At 61.8% G+C, this 24263-nt stretch overlaps 1 protein-coding gene across 1 annotated transcript in view; it reads right to left on the bottom strand.

Moving 5' to 3' along the window:
* The window catches only part of Vstm2l (V-set and transmembrane domain containing 2 like), a 33091-nt gene that overhangs the window by 2782 nt on the left and 6046 nt on the right, over positions 1–24263 (bottom strand). The window contains exons 2-3 of the mRNA XM_005329850.4: positions 7753–7922; positions 6119–6169 (exon numbers count right to left, since the gene is read on the bottom strand). Coding sequence (XP_005329907.1) covers positions 6119–6169; positions 7753–7922 — 221 coding nt within the window. The remainder of the gene's footprint in view (positions 1–6118; positions 6170–7752; positions 7923–24263) is intronic.

The following is a 24263-nucleotide window of genomic DNA, read 5'->3' as shown; positions in this document are numbered from 1 at the left end:
TCAAAATAAAAAGTTTTAGAGAAAAAGATGGGGGGTGTAGCTCAGAGGTGGAGCACTTGTCTAGCATGCCCAAGGTCCTGGGCTCAATCCCCAGCACTGAAAAACAGTTTTAGAAAAGAGGAGCAGAAAGTTGAGTCTCTGGAGAGGGTGGTGGTGGTGGTGGGAGGGGCTTCCGTCCTCCCTGGCCTCTTCTCATGGCTGGAAGAAGCCCAGCTCCTCCTGGACAGAGTGATGGAGATCAGTCCCCAACATTGGGCTAGTGAGCCCCTTCCCCAGCCACTTCCTTCTACGATCTCACATCCACTGTCTGTCTGGGGGCCTCAGACCAGGCCCAGCCCTGAGCTCTGCTGGTCCCTCTCTTCTGTGGCTACAGGCTGGCCTGTTCCTGCCAAGCCCCAGCTCCCAGGGGGGGAGCCCAGCTTTGGGCCCTGGGTGGGTGCCCCTGCTTATCACCCCAAGCCAGGGGCCAGGTGAATTGCTCATTCAGGACACATTCCCCACAGCACCCACTTCCAGGGGGGGAGGGGATGGTCCAGGAGCCCCCGACCGTGAGTGGCAGAGCTGAGGACTGAACCCAGCCTGGACTCCATGCACTCTCACCCTTGAAACTGTGTGCCAGGCCCACAAAGGGTCACCCAGAGCTGGCTGGGCCACAGGGGAGCTTCTTGGCTCCCGAAGGTGAGAGGGTTGGTGGGCTGCAGCGGGGAGCAGGGCCCAACCTCCCTCAGGCTGAGCCTTCCTGCTGGTCATCACCCCTTCCAACGAGGAAAACATGGGCTGATGGTACAGCAGGAGGTACAGAGGCGGGACACAGGCAGAACTTCCCAATGGCAAGCAGAGGGGAATTCTGGCAGCTGTCCCTCTTGGACACCAAAATCAATCAGGTGTCCCTTCCCCAGGGCGGGCCCAGTGGAGCCAACCCCGCCCTGACTCGCTCACCCCGACCAAGGGCACCGAGTGGGCGCGTCCTCAGCTCCCGGGCGAGTTAGGAGCCGCTGTTGCAAATGCGCAGCGGGAGCGAATTACCTCAACAGCTGTTTCCCTCACGGATATTAATTATCCTTCATTTGTCAACCCTACAAGGCGCTAATGGAGTAATAATGCGAGGCGCTGGGAACCGGCTCCCAGGGAGGGAGCCCGGCGCCGCCCGCCCGCAGCCACGCCCCTCCCGGCCCGGCCCGGCCCGGCCCAGACCACGCCCACGCCCTGCCCGGCCCGCCCAAACCACGCCTACTCCCGGCCCGGCCCACAGCCACGCCCCTCCAGGCCCAAGCCACGCCCCCAGGTCCCGCCCTGCCCGAGGGGCTCCTCCCCTCCGAGGGAGGCGGGGCCGGGAGCACGGCGCAGGGGCCGGGCTCTCTGACCCTGCCAGGTCCCGCGCCCCGACCTTTCGCCCGGGCTTTGCGTTCAGACATTCACTCAACAAACTTAGCGCCTCCTCCCAGCTGCACCCAGCTGTGAACCAGCCACACCCACCTGCGCCTCCAGGGCTGACGAAGGAAGCCAGAGACCAAGACGTGCAGACCTGCAGCCCCGGGGGTCTACCTCGGTCAAGACACCGGGACAGGGTTGGCAGAGCAGGTCACTGATGTCCATGGAGCCTGGGCACCGCGTCAACCCTCACCCATCTCACCGACACCTCACCATCAGCCCACGACAGGGGCACCGGTAGCAAGCCCCTCGTATGGGGGAGCAGAGTGAGTCCCAGAGAGGGCTGTGGTTTTCCCAAGGCCACCAGCTGGTGACAGAGGCCAGGCCTTAGCCACGGCCTGGGAGCCTCCTAGGAACAGCCCATCTTCCCATCCCCACCTCACTTCCCAGGCCCCAGGCTCCACGTGTTGGGGAGCCCAGCCCGTTGGAGGGAGCCCATCATTCTGTGCCAGATATTTTTGGAGGGTAGAGGAACAGTCCGTTGAGTTTCATCATCACAAATTGCACAAAAAACCTCCTGGCCCAGCCTCCAGTGGGCCTGAGTGGCCAGGGAGAGCGGAGGACCCCGCGGCAGCCTGGCTGTAAATCATAATCACCTGGGCACCGGCATCGACAGGCCTTCCTGGTGCAATTAAGCACCTAATTATGCTGAAAGGGATGAGGCCAAGTCTTGGCCGTGACCGAGCTCAGGCTCCCTCCTGCTCACCCTGGGCCCAGGCCCCGTGGAGACACCCTGGCCCGCTCTTCCTTTCCCCAGGGAGGAGGGCGGTGTCCCTCTGTGCCCCTGGGGCCAACCTTGCCTCTGTGTGGCCCCCAGGGACCGTGCGGGATGGGGACCAGGGGTCAGGTGCCTACCCTGCTCTGAGCCTCCATCCAACACACCCAGTTGTCTCACCCGCCCCTCGGCATGTTCAGAACCCACCTGGGGTCTCCCCAATCCTGGGCCCCGAAGGCCTCACCTGCCCCAGCCAGACCCAGCCAGGTTCATCCCTCCACAGAATCTCCCCCCCACACCACCTCTGACCTTCCTCCAAACGGCAGAACCAATCGCCCTGCACTGGCCACGGAGAGGTCCACCTCCTCACATCTGGGTCACCGCCCCAGCCTCTCCCGTCTCTGCAGAGCTATCTGGCCCTTTCCATCTGTTCCTCCCCGACGCCAGACAGACCTGTCAAAGTGCCTCAGCCCGGAAGGCTCTCCATGGCTGCCCACAGTGGCGGACGGGACCCATGGGGACACACCCCTGCTCACCCCAGGCAGGCTCGGGCCAGCAGCTCCCCTCCTGGGTTCTGATGGCCACTCATTTGCCTTTGTGGTGTGTGGTGACTGGATGCTGCCTGTCTCCCACCTTGGCCTGGGAGCACACAGCGGGCAGGGGCTGGGCAGGTGGCCAGGGCCTTCCTGGAGGACCCTGTTTACTGTGGTCCTCAACCATCACCTTAGGGTGATGAAGTCCCCCTGCGGAGGGTGGAGAATTTCTTAAAATTAGGAAGTCAGAGTCTACTTTCAAAACAGAGTAAGGGAAAATCGACGTAAACTCCAGGACAAAGGACTTTAGTTAGATAAAGAGAGAAACTTCCAGAACTTGAAAAGGACCAATCAGCAGAAGTGATTGTCCAGGCCGCAGCATGAGGCCCATCCCAGCGATGGAGTCCTTAGCATCTGCAGGCCACCAGGGGAGACATTGCTAGGCCAGGGGTCCCTCCCTGGGCCTGAGTGAAGTGAGATATTCATGTAAAGTGCTCATCAAGGTTCCTGACATATGGTAAGCACTCAATAAATGTTAGCTGCTCTATTATCACTGTATTATTCTTATTTTTTCACAGATGCCCGCCCTCCCCTATGAATAGTCTCACTATAAGATTCTGGGCTCTTCTCCTTCCCTTGTCTGGTTTCCTTCTCACAGTAGGAAAAGGAGTCTTAGGATTCGCAAATACGGGTTAACAAGTTTCCACCCTGGTAACCCCTGCCATTCACAGCCAAACCCACAGCACTCCAAAGTGTTTTCTTCTGTGGCTTAGACCACAGCTAACTTGGGAAATGGAGGCACAGGGAGGTGGCAGAGTGGAGCCAGGACGTAGCTCCTGGGACGCTAAGTACTAACCCCACAATGTCCTCGCCATCCTTACCCGGCTTTCATTACAGCTGGGCCTTCCCAAGGTTCGCATGGTGACCCATACAGGGGTCTGGTTTTTGTTTTTGGTGGTCCTGGTGATAGAACCCAGAGCTCGTGCATGGCAGGCAAGCCCCAAGCCCCAACCCTGGCCCTTTTATTGTTTTGTTTTGAAACAGAGTTTCCTTAAGTTGCCCAGACTAGCCTCAGACTTTCAATCCCCCTCCTGAGTCTCTGGAATTATCCGCCTGCACCACTGAGCTACAGGTCAGATGACCCCCACCCCCAGCCAGGCTCACTGAACATGACTTCCTCCTCCAAGAACCCGGAACCCCACAGGCTCTGCCACTGCCCAGCTTAGAGACTTCTCTGTTGGGTGTTTTTCAAAAGATCAAATTAGGTCACAACACTTAAAAATCAAGCCAGATTTCCCTTCAAGCCAGGCGCTGGGGTGAGCCTGTAATCCCTGTGACCTGGGAGTCTGGGGCAGGAGGAACGCAAGTTCAAGTCCAGCCTCAGCACTTAGGAGGGCCCCGACTCAAATAGAAAATAAAAAGGGCTGGGGGTGTAGCTGAGGGACAAAAGTGCCCCTGGGTTCAATGTCCCCAGTACAAAAAAAAAAAAAAAAAAATCCAGGTGATATCCCATCAAACTTGGTGTTTTTAGAAGACACGGGCATGTGAGGTCTGGGTCCTGCCTGGTTGGGTTGCCCGTTGCCCCTGCAGCTATGGGGCCTGGTCCCCCAGGTCCCTGCCTAGTCATACACATACGCATCAGGCATGGCAGACTCGAGCCACGGTGGCGTGTCCCTGTTCAGCATCTGCTACATGCACGTTGGCTGCATAGATGTGAGTGTGACTGTCACCAGTGAGCATTTATGGGCACCTATTTTGTGCCGGGCTCTGTTCTAGGCCCTGGAAATGTGGCCAGGGATCAGGCAGACAGACCCAGGCCACCGTCTCTGGGGAGAGGGACAGGGAGCAAATACACACAGGATGGATCCTTATGGACAGAAATGCAGCCAGCAGGTGGGCAGAGTAAGGGCTGCAGCTGTGGCTGGGTGCGGGGGGAGGGGGAGGAAGCTTTCTCTCTGCAAAGGCAGAAGGGGCATGGGAAGGGGCTGGGCGGGGGGCGGGGGGAAGTGCCGTGAAACAGGACAGGACGAGCCCAGGGTGGGCGAGCAATCACGCAGAGCCTTGAAGGCCACGGAGAAGTCCAAGCCTTCTCCTGCGACTCACCGCAGGAACCCAGGGTGCGGGGCGGCTGGCGGGTGCTGCCAACTCTGCCCGTGGGGTTTAGGGACAGCGGAGTCCCTGCACCAGGGCTGGGCAGAGGTCTGCTTGAGCCTTTGCTGACCAGCGCCCCAGGGCCCCAGCTGGGGCAGGAGGGCAGGGCTGGGGCTGGGGTGACTGCCACCCTCAGCTGAGCGCACTTATTTGATTTCACTAATTAGCGCCGTTGCATTCCCCTCACGTGGGGCCCAGAAGCCTCAAATTATAATCCTCTAAATCAATTAGATTAGTGTCTCCTTTGCCTGAGCTGCTCTGAACCCACAGACAAAATCACAGAAGCGGGGGTTTCAGTAAGGGGGTGCATTCACACCCACACCCAGGTCTCCATCTGCCCGGCTGATGTATTTGGGCAAGAAATGGGGCATCAGACATGGATGTGCCTTGGGCAGACGGTGACAGCCGTCAGAGGGGAGGGAGTGGAACCTAGCCACCTTGGGCTGGACGGAATTTCTGGACTTCAGCTCTGCCCAGGGCGACCCAGGACCCAGGGTACTTTGAATGTCCTTGCTCCAGGAGCCCCCTCTCTGACCTCCCTGCCTCCACCCTGAAGGCCAGACTCCACCCTGGTGTCCACGCTCCAAGCTCCGACCTGTGGCTCACGACAGCTTCTCCATGCATCTGTCTAAGTGGGTCCTGAGCTTCCCCATTTGTCCTTGGAAAGCTGGGCGCGGTGGCGCACTCCTGTAGCCCCAGGGATGTGGGGGGCTGAGGCAGAGGATGGCAAGTTCCAGACCAGCCTCAGCCACTTAGTGAGGGAGCATCGCCCTCGGCAACCCAGGGGGACCCTGTCTCCAAATGAAAACGGAAAAGGGCCGGGATGTGGCTGGGTGGTTCAGCGCCCCTCGGTTCAGTCCCTAGTACAAAAAAAAGGTGAATGTCTAAGAAGGCCGCGGGGTCCTGCAGTCCCCGCCCCTGGAGCCAGATCACCCAAGGGACCCAGGGACTCAGGGGACTCGAGATGCTGTGGCTGTCAGTCACGTGGGCCCACAGAAGCCGCTCAGTCCCGTTAGGTGCTGTTGGTTCCCGAGCAGCGCAGGCGCGGCGTGGCCGACAGAGGGATGCCTCTTCTCTCCCTTGTCATTTTTTGTGCCTGTCATTCATTCAATGAACTTGAAAAATTTCTGGCTTTTAAAAAACTGAGCAGGGTCATTTTTCCCCCTTCTGTTTCTCTTCTCCTCCATCTTCTTGCCTCACCTCCCCACAGAAATGAACCAAAAAAAAAAAAAAAAGTTCCCGGGGCCCTGGCCCAGAGCCCTTGGGAGACGTCATTATCAGAACTCACACTTATTTTGGTGGCGTCCTTCCCTGCGTCCTCCTGCTGAGATGCTTTTAGCTGTGGGGGAGGGGGGTAGAGAGAGCAGAGACAAGGTGTTAGTCTGGGTGGGGTTCGGGGACATGTCAAGGGTGGGTGCAGGGGACACTTAAGATGGTGGCAGGGGACGGCTGGACGTGTCGGGTGCCAGCCGTGCTGGGGTGGGGGGGGAGCCTGCCAAGCCCCGTCAGCTGCGCGGACAATGCGCTTCAGACAAAAATCAAAATCCTAATAGAAAGTGAGTTAGAAGAGATGGTGGTCAGCCACAGCGGAAGCCGCGCAGGGCCACCAGGGTGGGAGCCGGGAGTCTTCCAGTTCCGTGTCCACTCAGGGGCAGAACACAGGTGACGAAGGGGATGCAAGGAACTGACCACGCAGCCTGAGGGCTCGGGTCTGTCGAGGTGTTTGGGTGGAAAGGGGTGTGGACAAGCAAAAGGGCCAGTGTCTGCTCTTGTGGCAGCAGGGCTGTTGACACCACCTGTCCCTGGTCCCTCTGCCTCGGGTCTGCACGGGAGGTGCCCCAAGCCCATGGAGCCCCGCCCCCGCGTATCTGAGCAGGATGACGTGGAGCGGCCACCTGCAGAGACCAGCCAAACTCCTCTCCCACAGGCTCTCTGGCTGCCGGGTCCCCTAGGCCTGTGTGTGGCTGGAGAGCCGGGGACTGGAACGAGAGCCAGGCAGAGCGTGCACTTGTGTGGACAGGACGGTGGCTGTGAGGGCGAGGACCGCATGTGTCCCTGTGTGGGCGCAGGCACCTGCACGCCCACCCGCGCCACCCACGCGTGTGTGAGGATGTGACTTGGGAAGCAGACGGGGGACGAAGACACAGATGCCCGTGGTTTATCTGGGAGTGGCAGGAGGGGACTCCAGTAGCAGCTGGGGGTGAGGGGGTGAGAGGTCAGAGGGGGGAAGCTGATGGCAGGGGAGGAGGGACAGCAGGGAGGGACGGCGGGTGGGGGTGGCTGCACCAGTCGCACTGGGGCACCTTTGCAGAAGCACAGACACTGTTAGGTGACCCAAACGAAGAGCAAGGGACCTCCAGCCCTGCCAGCCCCCGGTGCGGGCTGCTCCTAGTGCTGGCTGCCAGCAGGCTCTGCCAACAGTCCAGAGGGACCCCCAGGCAGTCACAGCAGTGGTCAGGAGTGTGGGAGGTGGCCCAGGTCTGCTGTGGTGTGGGCAGTGACAGGGGTGGGCAGTGACAGGGGGTGGGCATGGGTGCTGGAACTTGAACTTAGGAGGGGACCAGGCATCAGTGCTGCCCCGCGACTGCAGAGCCCTTTACAAAACAGCTGCCCATGACCTGGACCAGCCGCTGTCCCTCTGGCCTGGTGTACCGTCCTGCACTGAGGGGAGGGCCTCTGTGCTCTCTGGAGGGCCCTTCCCCTGTGGCCTCTGGGGGCTCAGCCGAGGTCTCCTCCTGCCCCCTCCTAACCTTCAGCCCCCACACTGGACCCCTGTGAGGGCCGGGGGCTGGGGTAGCAGACAGGAGCACAGCTGGGTGCTGTGGAAGGCGACAGCTGGCCCTGGGTCCCTCAAGGAGGTGGGGGCAGTGGACACCGGCTCAGGGGTCTGGGTGGCCCCCAGTGCCCAGCTGTGGACGTTACCTGGTTGGAGGCCCAGGCCTGCTTGTCGGCCCAGTCCCGGGGGCTCCGCACGTACCACCACTGGATCTCCAGCGAGTAGGAGGGGGAGCCGCTGCCGCGGAAGGAGCAGGCCATCTCCACGTCCTCGCCCGTCCGCGCGGTCATGTCGTGGGGCGTCTCTGTGAACAGGGCTGTGCGAGAAACGGGGGAGGAGTGGCCGCTCAGGAACCCACAGTGCCACCGAGGGCTGCAGGGGGGTCTGGTAGGCGTGGCCGGCCTCAGGTGGGGCACCTGGCGAGGCCCCTGGGGCGGGCGGAGCGTGCAGTGCCGGCAAGGGATGGGGTGAAGGGGAGATCTCAGGCCCTGGATGCCACACGGTGACCTGGGCCTCTCCCCAGAGCCCGGGTGTCGTGCAGGACGGGGGCAGGGGCTGCACAGGACGTGGTGAGCAAGGAGGCCAGGAGGCCCAGAGGCTGCCTCCCCAGCTTCCCTCTGGAGCCACTCCCAGCCCCCGTCAGTCATGTTCAGCCCCAAGTTGGCCCCTCGAGAGGCCGGCTCTGGGCAGGACCCCTACCACCCTCTGCCTTCACTCTGTCACCAGCGGTGGCAGCTCCCGGGGCTGCACGGTCCCTGGCACAGAGTAGCCACTCTGTGTTGAAGGGAGGTCCTTCTCCATCCTCTCGGGGCACCTGGGTGCCATGGGAGCCACCCCTGCCTCCTGCGGTCCCTCCACCAGCTCCCAGGGCCCGCAGCTGGCCCGCCCAGCAGAGCCCAGCCCGCGCCCGCCGCCAGGCACCAGGCGGAGGAGAAGGCAAATCCCCTGCGCGTGGCCCCGCGTCCCCGCCATAGGCCTGTCTCTCATCTCCCCAAACAAATACTGTCCGGAGGTGTAACTGGAATTCTTCCCTCTCCTCGGAGAGATTACCCCATCCTCGGAGGCGCCCGGGGAAGGTGAGGGTCCGCCGCCCTCCACCGCCTCCAGGAAGAGGGCGTCCTGGGCTGGGAGGGAGGGGTCCTAGATGCAGCCTCCGCTCTGGGGCCACCCACCTTGTCCCTCCCCAGAACTGCGGGCTCTGGATGACCTGAGCTGACGGAGGCGCCCTCGGAGGCTTCTGCTCTGCGCGCTCACGGTTCCCGGGGTTTCCTGGGCAGTGGGTGGGGGTCTGCATCTGCAGGGCCCGGCCACCGGGGCGAGCAGAGCTGCTTGGTAAGTGGCCTGAGTGTCCTGGCACAGTGTGTGTGGGGGGACATCAAGCCTGAAGGTGGATGCCTGCGCCCCCCACCCCAGGGAACAACCAGCTCCCAGGCCCGGGACGGAGCCCCTCCTAGCGCGAGCGCGGCCCTGGGTGTGACCCCCAGTCCAGGGGCCGTGGGGCAGCCCCGCCCTGGCCATCACACCACGGCCACTCCTTCCAGGGCCACCAACCCGGGCTCCCTCCCTGCCTCGTCCCCTTATGTCTCAGGTTTGGTCTCCAGCGAACCCTGTGGCTTTGCCCCCTGCCCGCCCCAGAGGTATTTTGGCAAAACACAATCAGCCCCTGAGCCGCTCCACTCGCGGCTCTCTCGTAGTATCCTTCCTCCCCAGATAAAGCCCAAGTCCTCACCGTGGCCGCGGAGGCCCTCGGGTTGGGCTCCTCTCTGGTGTGACTACTCCATCCCTCGCCAATCTAGTCCCAACTCAGTGGTTTCCTTGCTGCTCCTGGAGCACTACCGTGGAGATCCCACCTCAGGACTTTGGCTGATCCCCCTGCTGCAACACTCTTCCCCTAGATTCCCACATGGCTCCCTCCTTCCTCTGCGTCAGAACTCTGCTCTTCTCCTCCCTGACCACCTCATTTACAACGGCATCTCTCGCCCCAACCCAGCACTTTAAGTCACCCTGCCCTTCTAACAGGATCAGTGCTGGCCAGGAGGAAAATGGTCTGTATCTGAACTCAAATAGCCACCAGCCACATATGTCTATTGAGCACTTGAAGTGCAGCACCAGCCGAGTAATCCTAGAAACTCAGGAGGCTGAGGAAGGAGGACTGCAAGTTGAAGGCCAGCCTTAACAATTTAATGAGACCTGCCTCAAAAAAAAAAAAAAAAAAAAAAAAAAAAGGACTGGGGATGTAGCTCAGAGCTCAAGCACCCTTGGGTTCAATACCCAGTAGAAATAAAGAAAGAAGAAAGGAAGAAAGAAAGAGAGGTGGGTAGCCAGTTGGTGTGACTGAGGACCTGAATTTTATTTGATTTTATTGAAATCAATTAAACTTCAATGCAAAGAGCCACTCAGAGGTCGTGGCTACTGTGCTGGACAGGACAGCTAATACGCTTGGTCCACTTAGGTTTCACCTGGCCGCCCTTGCAGGAGGCAGCAGCGCTTGTCTTGTCCACGGATCTACCTCTATTTACAGGGAAAGTGCTTGGCACATAGTAGGTGCTCAGTGGATGCTTTTGGATGAAGGAATGAATGGTGGGCATGGCTGGGCAGAGGGGGGCAGCAGGTCCAGAGCTGGCCGCACGCTGGGCATCCTGGCCAGCCTTCTCCGGAGCCCCCGAGGCTCACCTACCTGGGCCCACGGAGCACCTGGGGCCAGGAGTGAGCCCTTGCCCCGGCCTTGGGACAGTCTGCCGTGACCCTGGCCCCTCTCCCCAGCGCTTTGCAAACTCGAGGTGGAGAGTGTCGAGGCCCCCAGCTGGATGTGAGGTGGCCAGGAGTGTGACCCTGGCTGGCAAAGAGACAGGAGGGACATGGCTGTGACGTCCTCCCAGGGCCATCACCTGAGCCACAGAAACCAGAAAGTACCACGGTTCCCCTCCCATGGAGGGGAAGAGGGGCTGGAGCTCAGCTCAGGACTGACTGAAAACCCTGACCAGGCCCACGGGTTCCTTCCATGACCTCAGAAAGCAAGGCTCAGAGAGGGCAGTGTCTGCCCTGGAGTCGCTCAGCATCCCGGGGTTAAGAGGTTGGCCCTGGGCTCGGAGTTTTTGCCAGGTCCTCTCCCTGGATACAGCCCTGAACCCTGCAGCCTGGGACAGGACAGGACAGGACAGGACAGGACCCATCACACAGCTGCTTCTCCACCTGAACCCGGCAATGGCCATCGAGGGCCGCGCTGCCCAGCGGGGACAGAATGGGAGTCCCTCCAGGAGACACAGAGGGAACAGTCCCCTTCTAGTCGTCACAATGAGAAAAAAAAAGGGGGAATTAATTTTAATAATGTATTTTATTTAACCTGAGTTATCAAAAAATTATTATTTTAACATGTAATAAAAATCACTAATGAGACGTTTTACATTCTCGTGCTGAGTCACGAAAGTGGAGAGTCCTCCCTGCTCCCCGCACATCTCAATTGGACCGGCCACCTTCCCGGTGCCCGGGGCTGGACCTGCAGACGTCCCAGCAGACGGTCAGCAGCACCAGCCCCAGTGGCCTCCCGAGCGCCACGGCTCAGAGGGCACAGCCTGCCCAGCACCAGGCAGCAGCCTTATCTCAGTGGTGGGGACTCAACCCCAGGCCCCCCTCCAGCCCTCGCTTTCCCCGGGGGACTGGGGGCTCTTTCTGAAGCGGAGCAGCCCTTCACCTTGCTGAGTGGCAGCCTGCTGGGCACTGCAGCCGCCGAGTCTGTTCCACTGCCCGCTAAGGCCGGGCATCAGGGGCGTTTCACCCAGCCAGGGGCTACCGGGGGGCTTCCCCGAGGAGGCGGGACCCTGCCGTGACCCCACTGGGCAGGTCACCATAGCAGGGAGCAGGTTCCTGGGCCTCGGGGAAGCCAGGCTGCAGGGACAGCCACCAGCTGTCCCACCCACTGGGCTACCCTGGCCCTAGAGTCTCCCAGTGCCCTCTGACCTTGCCAGGAGCACCAGGGGTGGGGTGGACCCTGAGAACCCCCTGGGCTCCAGCCTGGTGGCCAAGGGGACGCTGTGCTGCAGGACAGGCACGGAAGCCCGGTGCTGGCCATCGGCTGCATGCAGGGACATAGGGAGTCCTGGACAGGGGACAGGGGACAGGGATGCAGGAGGGAGCCCGTCTCTGCCCACAGACCTGCTGTGCGACCTGGGAGCACCTGGCTCCTGAGCGTCCCTCCCGCTCTGTATAATGGGGGTCCACCCTGATGGCCCGGAGCCCTGGCCTGTGTCCTGGGGGTTGGTGTCTCTGCCTTGGAGGGCTTCCTGGAGGAGGGGGCACGCAGCCAGGCCGGGAAGGCTGGGCACACGCCGCCAGGAGAGGCCAGGGGCAGGTGCCAGGCGAGTGGGCACCACCAGGAACGTTGGTGAGAGTCGGAGCCGGCCGCCCTGCACCTGCTGCCCAGGCACCTCCTGCAAGGCCAGCGCCCCATGCTGTCCCGTTGGACAGAAGAGGAGAGCAAAGTAGAGAAGAGGTTCGCACAGAGCTGCCCTTGGCCCCTGGGCCTGACCTGCCATCGTGACCAAGAGCCCGGGCTCAGCTTGGGGCTCGGGTCTGCCTGGCCCCACAGAGCTCTGCTCCAGCTCCCCTGCAGCCAACCCCTCGCTCAGCTCCTCCCGGGACCTGTAAGGACTGGGGGGTCCCGACGACCATTGATGATGCTGACAGCGAGGCTGTGGCCATAATAATAGTCCTGAAGAAATATAAGCCACATGTTTTGCACCAGCCGCAGCGCCAGGCTCTTACACAGATTCCCTCCTGCTCCCAGCATGGCACTCAGTACGGAGGGGTCCTTATTATCCCTGAGTTAGATGGGGAAGCCAAGGCTCAGAGAGGTTTAGTGACTTGCCCAAAGCCACAGAGCAAGTCAGTGGTTAAATGAACCCAGACAGGGAACCTGTAACCCCTTCCCCTTCTTCCCTCCAGCCCCACAGCAGCACCAGAGCCAAGCGGGGGACACAAGACCTCTCCCTGCCAGATCCCCAGGCGACTCCCGGCCCAGGGGCTGCTGTGGTCATGGATTTGGGAGAAGGAGGGGTTGTGCCCTCCAGCCTCAGGGCCTGCTGGCCGGCCGGGCTCTCTGGGAGGACAAATTGGATCCTGCAGGAGGAGGAGCAAGGAGCTTGAGTGGCCGCAGCCTCTCCTTCCTGCGAAGTGCACGTCCACCCCGTGGACAGTGCGGCGGCAGGACCGGCTCAGCGCAGGCGGGAGACGACCTGGGGACCTGGCCGGCCCTTCAGCCCCAGCGCCCTGGGCCTTGCCGACCCCCAGGCCCTCGTCACACCAACAGGGAGGGCTTCAGGCTCGGGTCCTGTCCCCAGGAAGGGGGTGTGACGGGGCAGCCCTTTGCCTCTCTGAGCCTGAGAAAGGGGAGGATGAGAGGCTGAGGAGAAACAGACACAAGGTGACATGCGCCTCGTGCCTGCACACAGTAGGTGCTCAATCAATGACACTCTCTCATCTTCTCACTCCAAAATCCCTGCATCACCAGGAAGAGCTTACTTTTGTTTGTTTGCTTGTTTTTGTTCCGGGGGTGGAACCTAGGGGTGCGTGCCCACTGAGCCACATCCCCGGCTCCTTTTACTTTTTATTTTGAGTCAGGGTCTCCCTAAATTGCTGAGACTGGCCTCTAACTTTGATCCTCCTGCTTCAGCCTCCTGAGTCACTGGGAGGACAGGTGTGCACCACCCTGGCTGCCTTCCAGAAAGATCTTTAAAGATGCTTCCTTCTTGCCTTGGCAGATGGCATGGTGGCACAGCATCTGTATTTCCCCGGGCCGGGGGCCTCTCCCACGTAGCTCCGTCTTCCTCTCCGGCCGCCTTTGCTGTACCGCCTCCACCTCCCAGAAGCCCCTGGACTCCTGCAGGCCCAGGGCGTTTGTCCCCGTGGGCGGCAGCAGCCTGGCCCCCGGGCTCACTCCACCTCTGCGGAGATGCCCATCCCCGACGCCCTGGTCAGCCCACATCGCCTCTCTGCCTCTGCCCGGCCTCCCTGTCCTGCTCTTGGGGTCTTGGTGTGGGGCCCCCTGGGGGCCTGCAAAGGACGGTCCCAGACAGCCAGCAGCTCTGCGGAGGAGAAGCGGGCTCCAGGGGTGTTGGGGACAAGGCAGATCCTTTTCCAGAAAACTAACACAGAGGAGGGGTCCAGCCAGAGAAGAGTGTGGCCTGCGGCCTCGGTCGCCCTCGGTCCTCCCCCTGGACCACCCTGAGATGCTCGGGCGCCACGCCTCCAGGACGGACAGATTCAGAGTCCAGCCCATCCCCAGCTCAGCCCCAGAGGAGGGCGATTCTGACCTGGGCCACCAGGGGGCGCCCTGAGGAGCGGGGCCAAGGGAAGTGAGCCAGCCAAGGGGGTCCCCAGCACCGTCAAAGGGAGGGCAGGAGGCGGGGGTGGGCACCAGGGCTGGGGACAGAGCTGCCGTTGAGCTTCCCTCTGGGGTGACACAGGTCCTGGCGATGGCAGCAGAGCCACTGTCTGCACCTGTCACCACCAAACAGGACACCCAAAGACCGTGAGAATGGGGCTGGGAGGCGGCTGGGGGTAGCCACTTGCGGGGCATTCACGAGGGACCTGGTGAAAATGTGATCCCAGAGACCGGAGGCTGAGGCAGAAGGACCACAGGTTCAAGGCCAGCCTCAGCAATTTAGGGAGACCCTGTCTCAAAAAAATGAAGAGGGTTGGGGCTGTAGCTCAGTGGTGGAGCACCCCGGGTTCCAGCTCCAGTACCCCCAAAAGAAAAAGAAGAAAAGGTAAAAACGCCAAATTCTGTTGTGCATATTTTAAATTTGTTCTAATTAGTTACACATGACAGTGGAATGCACTTTGATACATTAGATATGAGTGGAGCATAATTTCTCATTCTTTTGGTTGTCCATGATGCAGAATCCCTCTGGTCACATTGAGTTACACCTGTACATAGGGTAGTAGTGTCTGACCCATTCCACTGTCCTTCCTTCCCCCCTCCCCCTTCACTCCCCTCTACCTAAAGTAGCCCCTTCTTCCCTAGACCCTCCCCCTTATTGTGAATTAGCATCCACATATCAGAGAAAACATTTGGCTTTGAGGTTTTGGGATGGGCTCATTTCAAATGGATGATATATATATATATATGATGGAATATCACTCAGCCGTCAACAAGAATGAAGTCATGGCATTTGCTGGTAAATGGATGGAGCTGGAGAATGCCATGTGAAGGGAAATAAGCCCATTTTAGCACTACTTTTAAAAAGGCCCCAGAGGCTCCCCTGGGCAGGAAGTGCCTGTTGTCCACACAACAACGTAACAATTTCCTGACTTGTATCTGGACCCCTCTCTGCACTTCCCTTAAGCCTGTGTTCAAACACGTCCTCCTGGCGAGGTCCTCCCTGTGCCCACTTTCTGTTCCCTTTGCCGTGTCCCGTGTTTTTCTTACCCTTCACACCCACCTGCTGTGTTGTGCTTATTTATCTCATTCCTGTCTGTCTTTCAACTGGAGCGCCGGCTCCTTAAGGACTGTGGACCTGGGTCTGTTTACAGCTGAAACAATGCCAGGTACATAGCAGGTGCTCAGTGAACACAGGCAGCAGGTCCAGCAGCCGGACGGGGAAGGACCCCATTTCCCCTCTCTGGGCTGCCTAGGGGCCTCTGGAAACCCCTCACTTGGGCCCAGCTGGGAAACTGCTGGCTCTCGGGGTCACGGTCAGTCTCCCAGGCTGGACACGCGAAGCCTGCGGGCCCTGGCTGTGCCGGACTCCCTCGGTGGCCACTCTGGCACTCACAGCAAGAGCCAGGATGGGGGAGCTCAGGAAGGTGTTGCGTCTTGAGATGGGCAGGCTAGCGTGGAGAAGCCAGAGCGCCCCTCTTTTTCTGGGCTTACTGGGGACTGAACCTAGGGCTCATGATCCCTGAGCCACATCCCAAGTGCCGCTCCCCGTTTTTGAGACAGGATCCTGCTGAGTTGCTGAGGGTGGCCTCAAAACTTGCAGTCCTCCTGCCTCAGCCTCCCTCCCGAGTCTCTAGGATCACAGGGATGCACCAACCACATCCAGCAGCTTTCCTCCTCTTGAAGAGGAGGTCATTTGGAAAAACGCTTAAGGGACCTCCCTGGGCCCTGGCAGGAGGAAGCCCGTCTGCAACAGGAGCTGGGCCCTCCCTGCTGCAAGTAGTGAAGGCTTAACCCGGGGCCCTCCCCCTCCCCCAGGCCACGCCCTCCCCCAGGCTCCCCAAGGTGTCCCCGACCTTGCCCAGTCGGGAAGGCTCTGGGAGGAGGGGACACGGCTCACCTCGGAGGCTGACTGGGCTTGATGTCCGGAGACTCAGAGGAGGAAAGGGTGCCCGAGAGAGGGCTTCCTAAATCCAGCCTCGGGGACCACCCCCACCGTTTCCAAGGCTCCCTGGACCACCTGCACTGGTATTTGCTTAATATTTATTTTCAAAGCATCTTTCCCTTTTTACTTAAATAAATTCAGCTTAAAAGGAGGCTTTTATTACGGCCATAAACCGAAAATCAGCATCACTTGCCATAAACAGAGGGCGACTGTAAAAATCAACACTATGACAACCAAACGGCCTTCGCGGATCCCAGCCAGGGAAGGAGGCCCGCGGGGGGCCTGGGCCTCCACCCCAACTCTTCCCATTAACAAGGACGTTGGCAAGGATGCGGTGTCAGGTTCAGAGCCAGCCCCGAGCAGAGACCTTCTTTTTGATCCAGAGGGGCCTGGGATGCAGGTCCTGTTGAGCACCACCATCCCAGCCTGGCCACCCCTGGCCACCAGCCCCAGGATGCATCCCCAGTTCCCACCTCCAAGGCCCTGCCCACTCTGGACCAGACACCCAGAGGCCTCCTGAGTCCGGCTGATCCTTCCTGTCTGTGTCCCCTTTGTGCCCCCTGCACCTGCACCGGGTGGGGACAAGCCTCCATGAAGGGAGAGAGCAGCCCAAATGGATACCTCAGAAGTGAAGTGGGGACTCCCCTGCAGTCGGAATGGTCAAACCAAGGAAGCCACTTTTTTTTTTTTCTGGCCGTGGGTATCAAACACAGGACCATTTACCATGAGCTGCATCCCTAGCCCTTTGTGGTTTATTATTTTGAGACAGGGTCTCACGATGTTGCTGAGATTGGCCTCCAACTTGTGATCCTCCTGCCTCAGCCTCCCGAGTTGCTGGGATGACAGGCGGGCACCACTCTGCCTGGCTCAGGGGAATCACTCCTTGAGAAATCAGGCTTCACTCCAGAAAAATGGAGAAAGAGGGCTGTGTGTGTACTAGAACAAATGTGGAAATATTATGGAGCAGAAGACAGAATTCATGAATTTTGAACGAACTGGGATACATCAAAGAAAGGCTGCCCCTGGGGCGAGCTATCTGCACAAGCAAACAGACCGGGTGGGGGCTTCCTGTCCCTCCAATCCAGGGCGCCTCTCTGCCGCCTCCTGCTCCTCAGAAGTGTACCCCACGGCCCCCAACACACATCCCCACCTGTGAACAGGAAATGTCAGTTTGTTGACCAAAGCGGGAAAGGGACCAGGAGGAAGGCAAGAGGCTGGGGAAGGGGGAGCCCAGGCTGTGCAGGTGAGGACACAAGCTACCACTCTCCCCAGACTTGCTGTGTGGCTTTGGGTGAGCTACTTCACATCTCTGAGCTTGGGTGAGAGGACTGAATGAACTCATGCAGGGGCTGGGGTTGTGGCTCAAGGTAGAGCGCTGGCCTATCAGTGTGAGGCCCTGGGTTCAAGCTCGGCACCTCAAACACATGAATAAAAATAAGGACTCGCCCACACTTAAAGAAAAAGAAACAAACGAACCGATCCAGGTGGAGAGGCTGCTGCAGTGAGCAGGACACAGGCGGTCACAAGACCCCACTGTTCTCTGTGGCGCCACAAAGCACGATCCCCAGGTGGGGACCCTGCCAGCCCTGGCCCGTGCTGCCCAGGACAAACCAGAAGACGGAGCGTTTCTGAGGACTTAACTGGGTGCTAAGGGCCCGCTGATGCTGAGCCTCGGTGTCCTCGCCTGGGAGATGGGGTCAGGGTCCCCGGCCTCCAAGTCTGGCTGTCGGGGTCAGCGCGGTAATGCCCCCGGGGCTGGGGCACAGGCTGCGGTGGTGCGGCCAGTGTCCTCGATTGACTTTTAATTCATTGACATTTCCCAAACCCAAAATCAACCATTTCAAAGGAAACAGCTGGGGGACAACGACCCTCTTCATCTAGTCCCCAACATTTCCACCCCAGCAGCAGCCCCCGCCCTGCTGCCCCGGCCACTCGCCCCCGCCCTGCTGCCCCGGCCACTCGCCCCCGTCCTGCTGCCCCGGCCACTCGCCCCCGCCCTGCTGCCCCGGCCACTCGCCCCCGCCCTGCTGCCCCCGGCCACTCGCCCCCGTCCTGCTGCCCCCCCCCCACTCGCCCCCGTCCTGCTGCCCCGGCCACTCGCCCCCGCCCTGCTGCCCCGGCCACTCGCCCCCGCCCTGCTGCCCCCGGCCACTCGCCCCCGTCCTGCTGCCCCCCCCCCACTCGCCCCCGCCCTGCTGCCCCGGCCACTCGCCCCCGTCCTGCTGCCCCGGCCACTCGCCCCCGTCCTGCTGCCCCGGCCACTCGCCCCTGTCCTGCTGCCCCCCCCCACTCGCCCCCGTCCTGCTGCCCCGGCCACTCGCCCCCGTCCTGCTGCCCCCCCCACTCGCCCCCGTCCTGCTGCCCCGGCCACTCGCCCCCGTCCTGCTGCCCCGGCCACTCGCCCCCGTCCTGCTGCCCCCCCCACTCGCCCCCGTCCTGCTGCCCCCCCCCACTCGCCCCCGTCCTGCTGCCCCGGCCACTCGCCCCCGTCCTGCTGCCCCCCCCACTCGCCCCCGTCCTGCTGCCCCCGGCCACTCGCCCCCGCCCTGCTGCCCCGGCCACTCGCCCCCGCCCTGCTGCCCCGGCCACTCGCCCCCGTCCTGCTGCCCCGGCCACTCTCCCCCGCCCTGCTGCCCCGGCCACTCGCCCCCGCCCTGCTGCCCCCGGCCACTCGCCCCCGCCCTGCTGCCCCCGGCCACTCGCCCCCGCCCTGCTGCCCCGGCCACTCGCCCCCGCCCTGCTGCCCCCGGCCACTCGCCCCCGCCCTGCTGCCCCGGCCACTCTCCCCCGCCCTGCTGCCCCGGCCACTCTCCCCCGCCCTGCTGCCCCGGCCACTCGCCCCCGCCCTGCTGCCCCCGGCCACTCGCCCCCGCCCTGCTGCCCCCGGCCACTCGCCCCCGCCCTGCTGCCCCGGCCACTCGCCCCCGCCCTGCTGCCCCCGGCCACTCGCCCCCGCCCTGCTGCCCCGGCCACTCGCCCCCGCCCTGCTGCCCCGGCCACTCGCCCCCGCCCTGCTGCCCCCGGCCACTCGCCCCCACCCTGCTGCCCCCGGCCACTCGCCCCCGTCCTGCTGCCCCGGCCACTCGCCCCCGTCCTGCTGCCCCGGCCACTCGCCCCCGTCCTGCTGCCCCCGGCCACTCGCCCCTGTCCTGCTGCCCCGGCCACTCGCCCCTGTCCTGCAGAGCCCTCACCCCGCTGGCGGCTCTCCCTGGCGGCTGGGGCGGGCTGCGTGGATTTTTGTCGAGGGATTTTTTTTAATGCAGCAGAAGACCCCTCCTCGTCCCCGGCAGCCGAGAAGGGGCGGCTCGGGGTCTCTGCTTCTCACCGGCGACGACGCTGAGCCCCGGGAAGGAGCGGAGCCGCGGGGACCCGCCAGGCGGCCCTGGCCCCGGAGGGCAGCGCAGGCGGAGGGCAGGCGGCCCCAAGGCCACCGCTCAGACCGAGGGAGACCGCGGTGGAACCACGACCCCGGGGAGACTTAGGGACAGTGACAATGTCCTAGCACCTGCAGGACCGAGGAGCCGAGCAGGTCCCGGAGGGACTCCTGCCACCTCTTCCCACCCATCAGGGCCAGAGCGCCAGGGGGCAGCGGGAGGCCGCCAGCGGCTGAGGCGGGGGACTCTGCGTCCAGCCCCAACCCTGGCGGGGAGGGGCGAGTGGGGGGCCCAGGCCGGCACTCCAGCCCCGGGGTGCAGGTGGCCCCAGAGCCAGGGGAGCAGGAGAGCAGGAGGCCCAGGGAGGGCCAGGGAGGCCAGGGGAGGCCAGGGAGGCCAGGGAGGCCCAGGGAGAGCCAGGGAGGCCAGGGAGGCCCAGGGAGGCCAGGGAGGCCCAGGGAGGCCCAGGGAGGGCCAGGCACAGGAAGGGGCGGAAGGCAAGAGGGTGCATGGGAAACCGGGTGCAGGGAGCAGCAGCAGAGGGGAGAGGCTAGGAGAGCCTGGGACGCTTGGAGCAGGGATTCTGGGGTGTCCAGCTGGCTGTGGCCCCACAGGACCTGGCCTGGGTCAGATCTGGTCCCATCAGGCCCTAGTGCCTGCCCCACTCCCAGCCCCTGCCAGCCCTGCCCGCTGTGTGGGGAAACCCAAGTTGGCATCCAAGTCGGCTCTGGAGTTGGGCTGACCTGGATCTGAGCCCCACGACACTTCCTCCCAGCCTCGGTTTTCTCATCTGTAAAGTGGGCATTGTGAGGAGCCGATGGGCACATAGGCCTGTAAATACCAGGCCCAGGGCCTCCCAGAGGCATGACCATGCTGGGGATGACCACCTGCGTTTGCAGGGTGGACCTGCTCTAGCTCCCCCTCTCCAAGCTCCAGCCCCCCTTTTTTCATGCTGAGAAGCCTGGCCTGGGCCTAGACTCCTTAAACACAAAGACTATTCTAGCACCAGGGAATCTCAAACTGAGGGGGTCTGTCCCACCCCCACCCCAGGACCTTTGCACTTACACTGTTCCCTCTGCAGGGAGGGGATTTAACATGCCCAGAGGCAGAGAGCCAGAAAGCAGCAGATCTGGGGGAAGCCTGGGCTTCCAGCACCTCGCTGGAGTCCAGTGGCCACTGCAGGGACCTTGAGGGACACAAGGCAGCTGCCTGGCCAATCCTGGCCCTGCCCTCGAGGCTTCCGTTGGCCTCAGCCCTCCCCGCTCTGCTGGGCCTGCCTGCTAGGAGACCATTAGTGTGGCTTTGTTTTGAGCGCTATTTCCACTACCTTGCGCTCTGGCCGCGGGGCCTCCATTAGGGACCCTTTCCCTGGGCCGATGACAGGCGGCAAACAGCTCCCCAGTGAGCCGGCAGTAATTGCTGCTGCCTCCAAGGCCGGAAATGATTTTTTTAAAACCTCGCAAAGCAAAACAGACACCCTGCCGTCTGCTCGCAGCCCTCCAGCCTCAGCCGGGAACCCAGCCTGGGGATCCCAGAAAAGGGGCTCCAGTCCAGGGCCCCCCCAAGCCCGGGAGACACCCTTAGCATGCCAGGCTAAGGCAGGCAGACCCTGGGCTCCAGGCCCACCACACCCCCTGAGCCTCCTCTCCCTGCTGTGGAGGGAATGGGCGCCCAGGGTGCCGGCTGGGAGGCACCGACAGGGCCCTGGGCCCTGCCAGGGGGACGTCCGGGAGCGCACCAGGCCAGGAAAGAGCGCGGGGAGGCCTGTGGCCGGGAAGGAGTGTGTGGCCAAGGACCGCAAGGAGGCCAGCATGCTCGCACACACATGCACACGCCTGTTTGCACACGCGTGAGCACACACACAACCCCCGCCCCCTCCCAGGCCTCGTCTCCACCATCCTGGACTCTGCCGGCCGCACATCCCAGGAGCCCACAGACTCAGCGAAGCTCCCACCAACCTCAGGCCTTCCCAGCAGGCAGCCTCTCCTCCTGTCTCTCCACCAGCCGCCCCACACAGAAGGCACCCAGTGGCCTCTGCCCAGTGGATCAAGACCCGACCCTGCTCTCCAAGCCCCGGCTCCAGCCTGCCTTCCCAATGCGCACGCAGGACTCCAGGTGAAGGCCCGTCAGACCCAGCAGCTAGGTGAGGCGCCTCTCCCAGTCCTGGCTGACCCTGGATACAAGCCTCCAGGAGTCTGCCTCCTCTAGGAAGTCTTCCCTGACGGCACCAGGACACCACCCTCTAGAGACCCCCTCCGGAGGGCTCAGTGCTGAGCCCCGTCCTTGAGCTTGTCTCTGTTCTCCAGAATCTCCAGGCCCCTGCCAGACTTGCCGGGGAAATGAACGAAGCTCTGTCCCCAAGACTGTCCCAGAGGAGGGCCGACTCCTGGTCCCTTTCTGCCACAGACCTGCCCGTGTCCAAAGGCCAGACCTGGCTCCTCTCTGGGCTTCGGGTTCCTCCCTGGGGAAATGAAGGCTGCTTCCCCTGGAGACCAAGGGAGGCTTCGGGGCCTCCATAAGCCCTTGGAAACCAGGGCACAAAGGCACCATGTGACCAGTTGCTGGCATCAGAGAGGAGGGTGACCCCTGGAAGCTTCAGGTCTTCCAGCTCTGCCGCTTGGCCACCCTTCACTCCCCGGCTGACACTCACTGAAAGCCTGCCCTGGGGGGGTGCCATTTGATGTATGGAATATACATAGGCGTGATCGGAGATGGCGCCTGAACCGGTGTGAGTGTGAGAGAGGGTACAGCGCAACAGGGGAGGGACCAAGACAGAGGGAAAGGGGCCAGAGGAGGAGAGGACCTGGAGGGAGACTCGGGCACATGCCCCGCCCCCAGGAGCACTGCCCGCCCTTGGCCACTGGCTCTCCACGGCCCAGCTCTGGCCTTCCAGGTGCTCCCAGGGCTCCCCCGGCCTCCCAAGGGCCCCAGCGTGGAGGGGAGAGGAGGCTGGCACAGAAGCAAAGGGCACCTGCTCAGTCCCCTCAGGCTGGGAGGCCAAGGGACCCCCCAGCCTCCCAGCTGCCACACCCGGTCGGGCACTCAGACTCTGGACACCCGCCCACTGCCAGAACACCCGGTCAGGGACACGCAGGTGCCAGCAGCCCAGGGCCCCCACTCCCCACAGACGGGGCCTGGACTTCAGCCCCGGAGCCTCTCTTCCCGGCAGAGCACGCTCCCTGCGTCGAGGACCCGCGGCAGCCAGGGCTCCCGGGGCTCGGGACGCGCACCTGCCCACCGCTCTTTGGCAGCTGCGAGCAGGACAGATGACGGGTCGGGCACTCTGGCTCGCGGTCCCACAAGCTGGGCTCGGGCCTGGCTCTGCCACTCAACATCTGCGTGTCCTCGGGCCAGCGCCTCCGATCCTCCCCGAGAAATGGGAGGGGGGAGGAGGCAGCTAGTGTTCTGTCCGACCCCAAAAGGCCCCATGTGCCAGGGAGGGACTCCACCCTCGGGTCACGCTCCAGACAGCAGGGCAGAAGGCGGGGCTTAGGAGGACACAGAGGGAAACTGAGGCCCTGAGAGAGGTGGGGACCTGCTGTGTCACCCAGCAAGGGCAGAAGGAGTGTCCCTAGTGACCCAGTGTCCCTAGCCTTGGACCCTCAGAGCTGGAGCAAAGGCGGAAAGGAGCCACGGGAGACAGAAGGCCCCATCCGGCCAGGTCCCCTGCGGGTGGCATCCTCACTGCTGGGGGCTCCACCCACCTGGGCCCTTGAGCCAGCACAACCCCTAAATCTCTGTGGGATTTGACTCATCCCGACTGTGCCCTGGCTTCTCTGCCCACCTCACCAGCCTTGGCTCCTTTAGGATAAGACAGAAAGCCCTCCCTCTACAGCAGCTCTGGCTCACAGCTGCTGGGGCCAGCTCCACAGCTTCTGTGATGAAGAGCTCACTGCCCCGCACCCTCAGCCCCAGAGGCCGATGCCCTTCTCTGAGTTAACTGTCACTCACCCCTGCTTCTTAAATCTTGCCACAATTCATAATATATATATCAAGGGTTGAACCCGGGGGCACTTAAACACTGAGCCCCAGCCCCAGCCCTTTATAATATTTTATTTAGAGACAGGGTCTCGCTGAGTTGCTGAGGCTGGGTTTGAACTCTCGATCCTCCTGCCTCAGCCTCCTGGGCCACTGGGATTACAGATGTGTGCCACCGTGCCCGGCCACAATTCATACTTTTGATATTCTTATGGGTTTAGTTGTCTGTCTCCCCACTAGACTGAGAACTCAAGACAGCAAAAGCCTCCTCTCTCTCCTTCACTGATGTGTTCCCAGGTGGCAGGTGCTCGACTGGTATCTGTTGAATGAATGAGTGAATGAATGTCGAAGCTTCCAAACACCGCAACCGTCCTCCCTAGGCCAGCGTTCCCAGGATGCAGCGCACGGGGAATGAGGGGGAAGACGGGGCCTACGGACTAACGTGTCCCCCAAGCCCCGTCATTTACTCTGTGGACCCCCCTTGGACAGGCTGTGTACCACCTGCACTATTATGTTCTTCATGTTTTCCTATAAACAAACCCCACTAGTTTCTGATACCCCGTTAGACTCATCCTAAGCAATCACGTCTAGGAAATCAGTTTTGATGGGCTGGTTATATTTTTCCAACCCCAATAAAATAATAAATAAAATAATAATATAAATAAAATAATAAAATAAATGCCTAACTATTAAAACGTAAGAGGTCTGTCTGGCTTCTGCCTAAGATCATCTCTCAGGTAGGGCCCAGTCTTGCTGAGGGATCTTGAAGAAGGATTTTAACTGGGGTGGGGGAGGTGTGGAGCCGAGGCCCAGAGACCTCCGTGATGGCTTTGAGGAAGGAGAGGGGCACAGCCGTGGGAAGGGGAGCTGCAGACCTCCTCACCCCTCCTGACTTCTCTGCAGCACTGGGTACCAGAGGGGCCCACTGGGGTGGGCTGTGAATTCCACAATCACCAAACAGGCTGCATGGCAGATTTCCTCTCC

The sequence above is a fragment of the Ictidomys tridecemlineatus genome, chromosome 5 (assembly GCF_052094955.1).
Source record: "Ictidomys tridecemlineatus isolate mIctTri1 chromosome 5, mIctTri1.hap1, whole genome shotgun sequence".
In the NCBI taxonomy this organism is placed as follows: Eukaryota; Metazoa; Chordata; class Mammalia; order Rodentia; family Sciuridae; genus Ictidomys; species Ictidomys tridecemlineatus.
The sequence above is the reverse complement of the archived record's forward strand: the minus strand, read 5'-3'. Positions and strand labels throughout refer to the sequence as shown.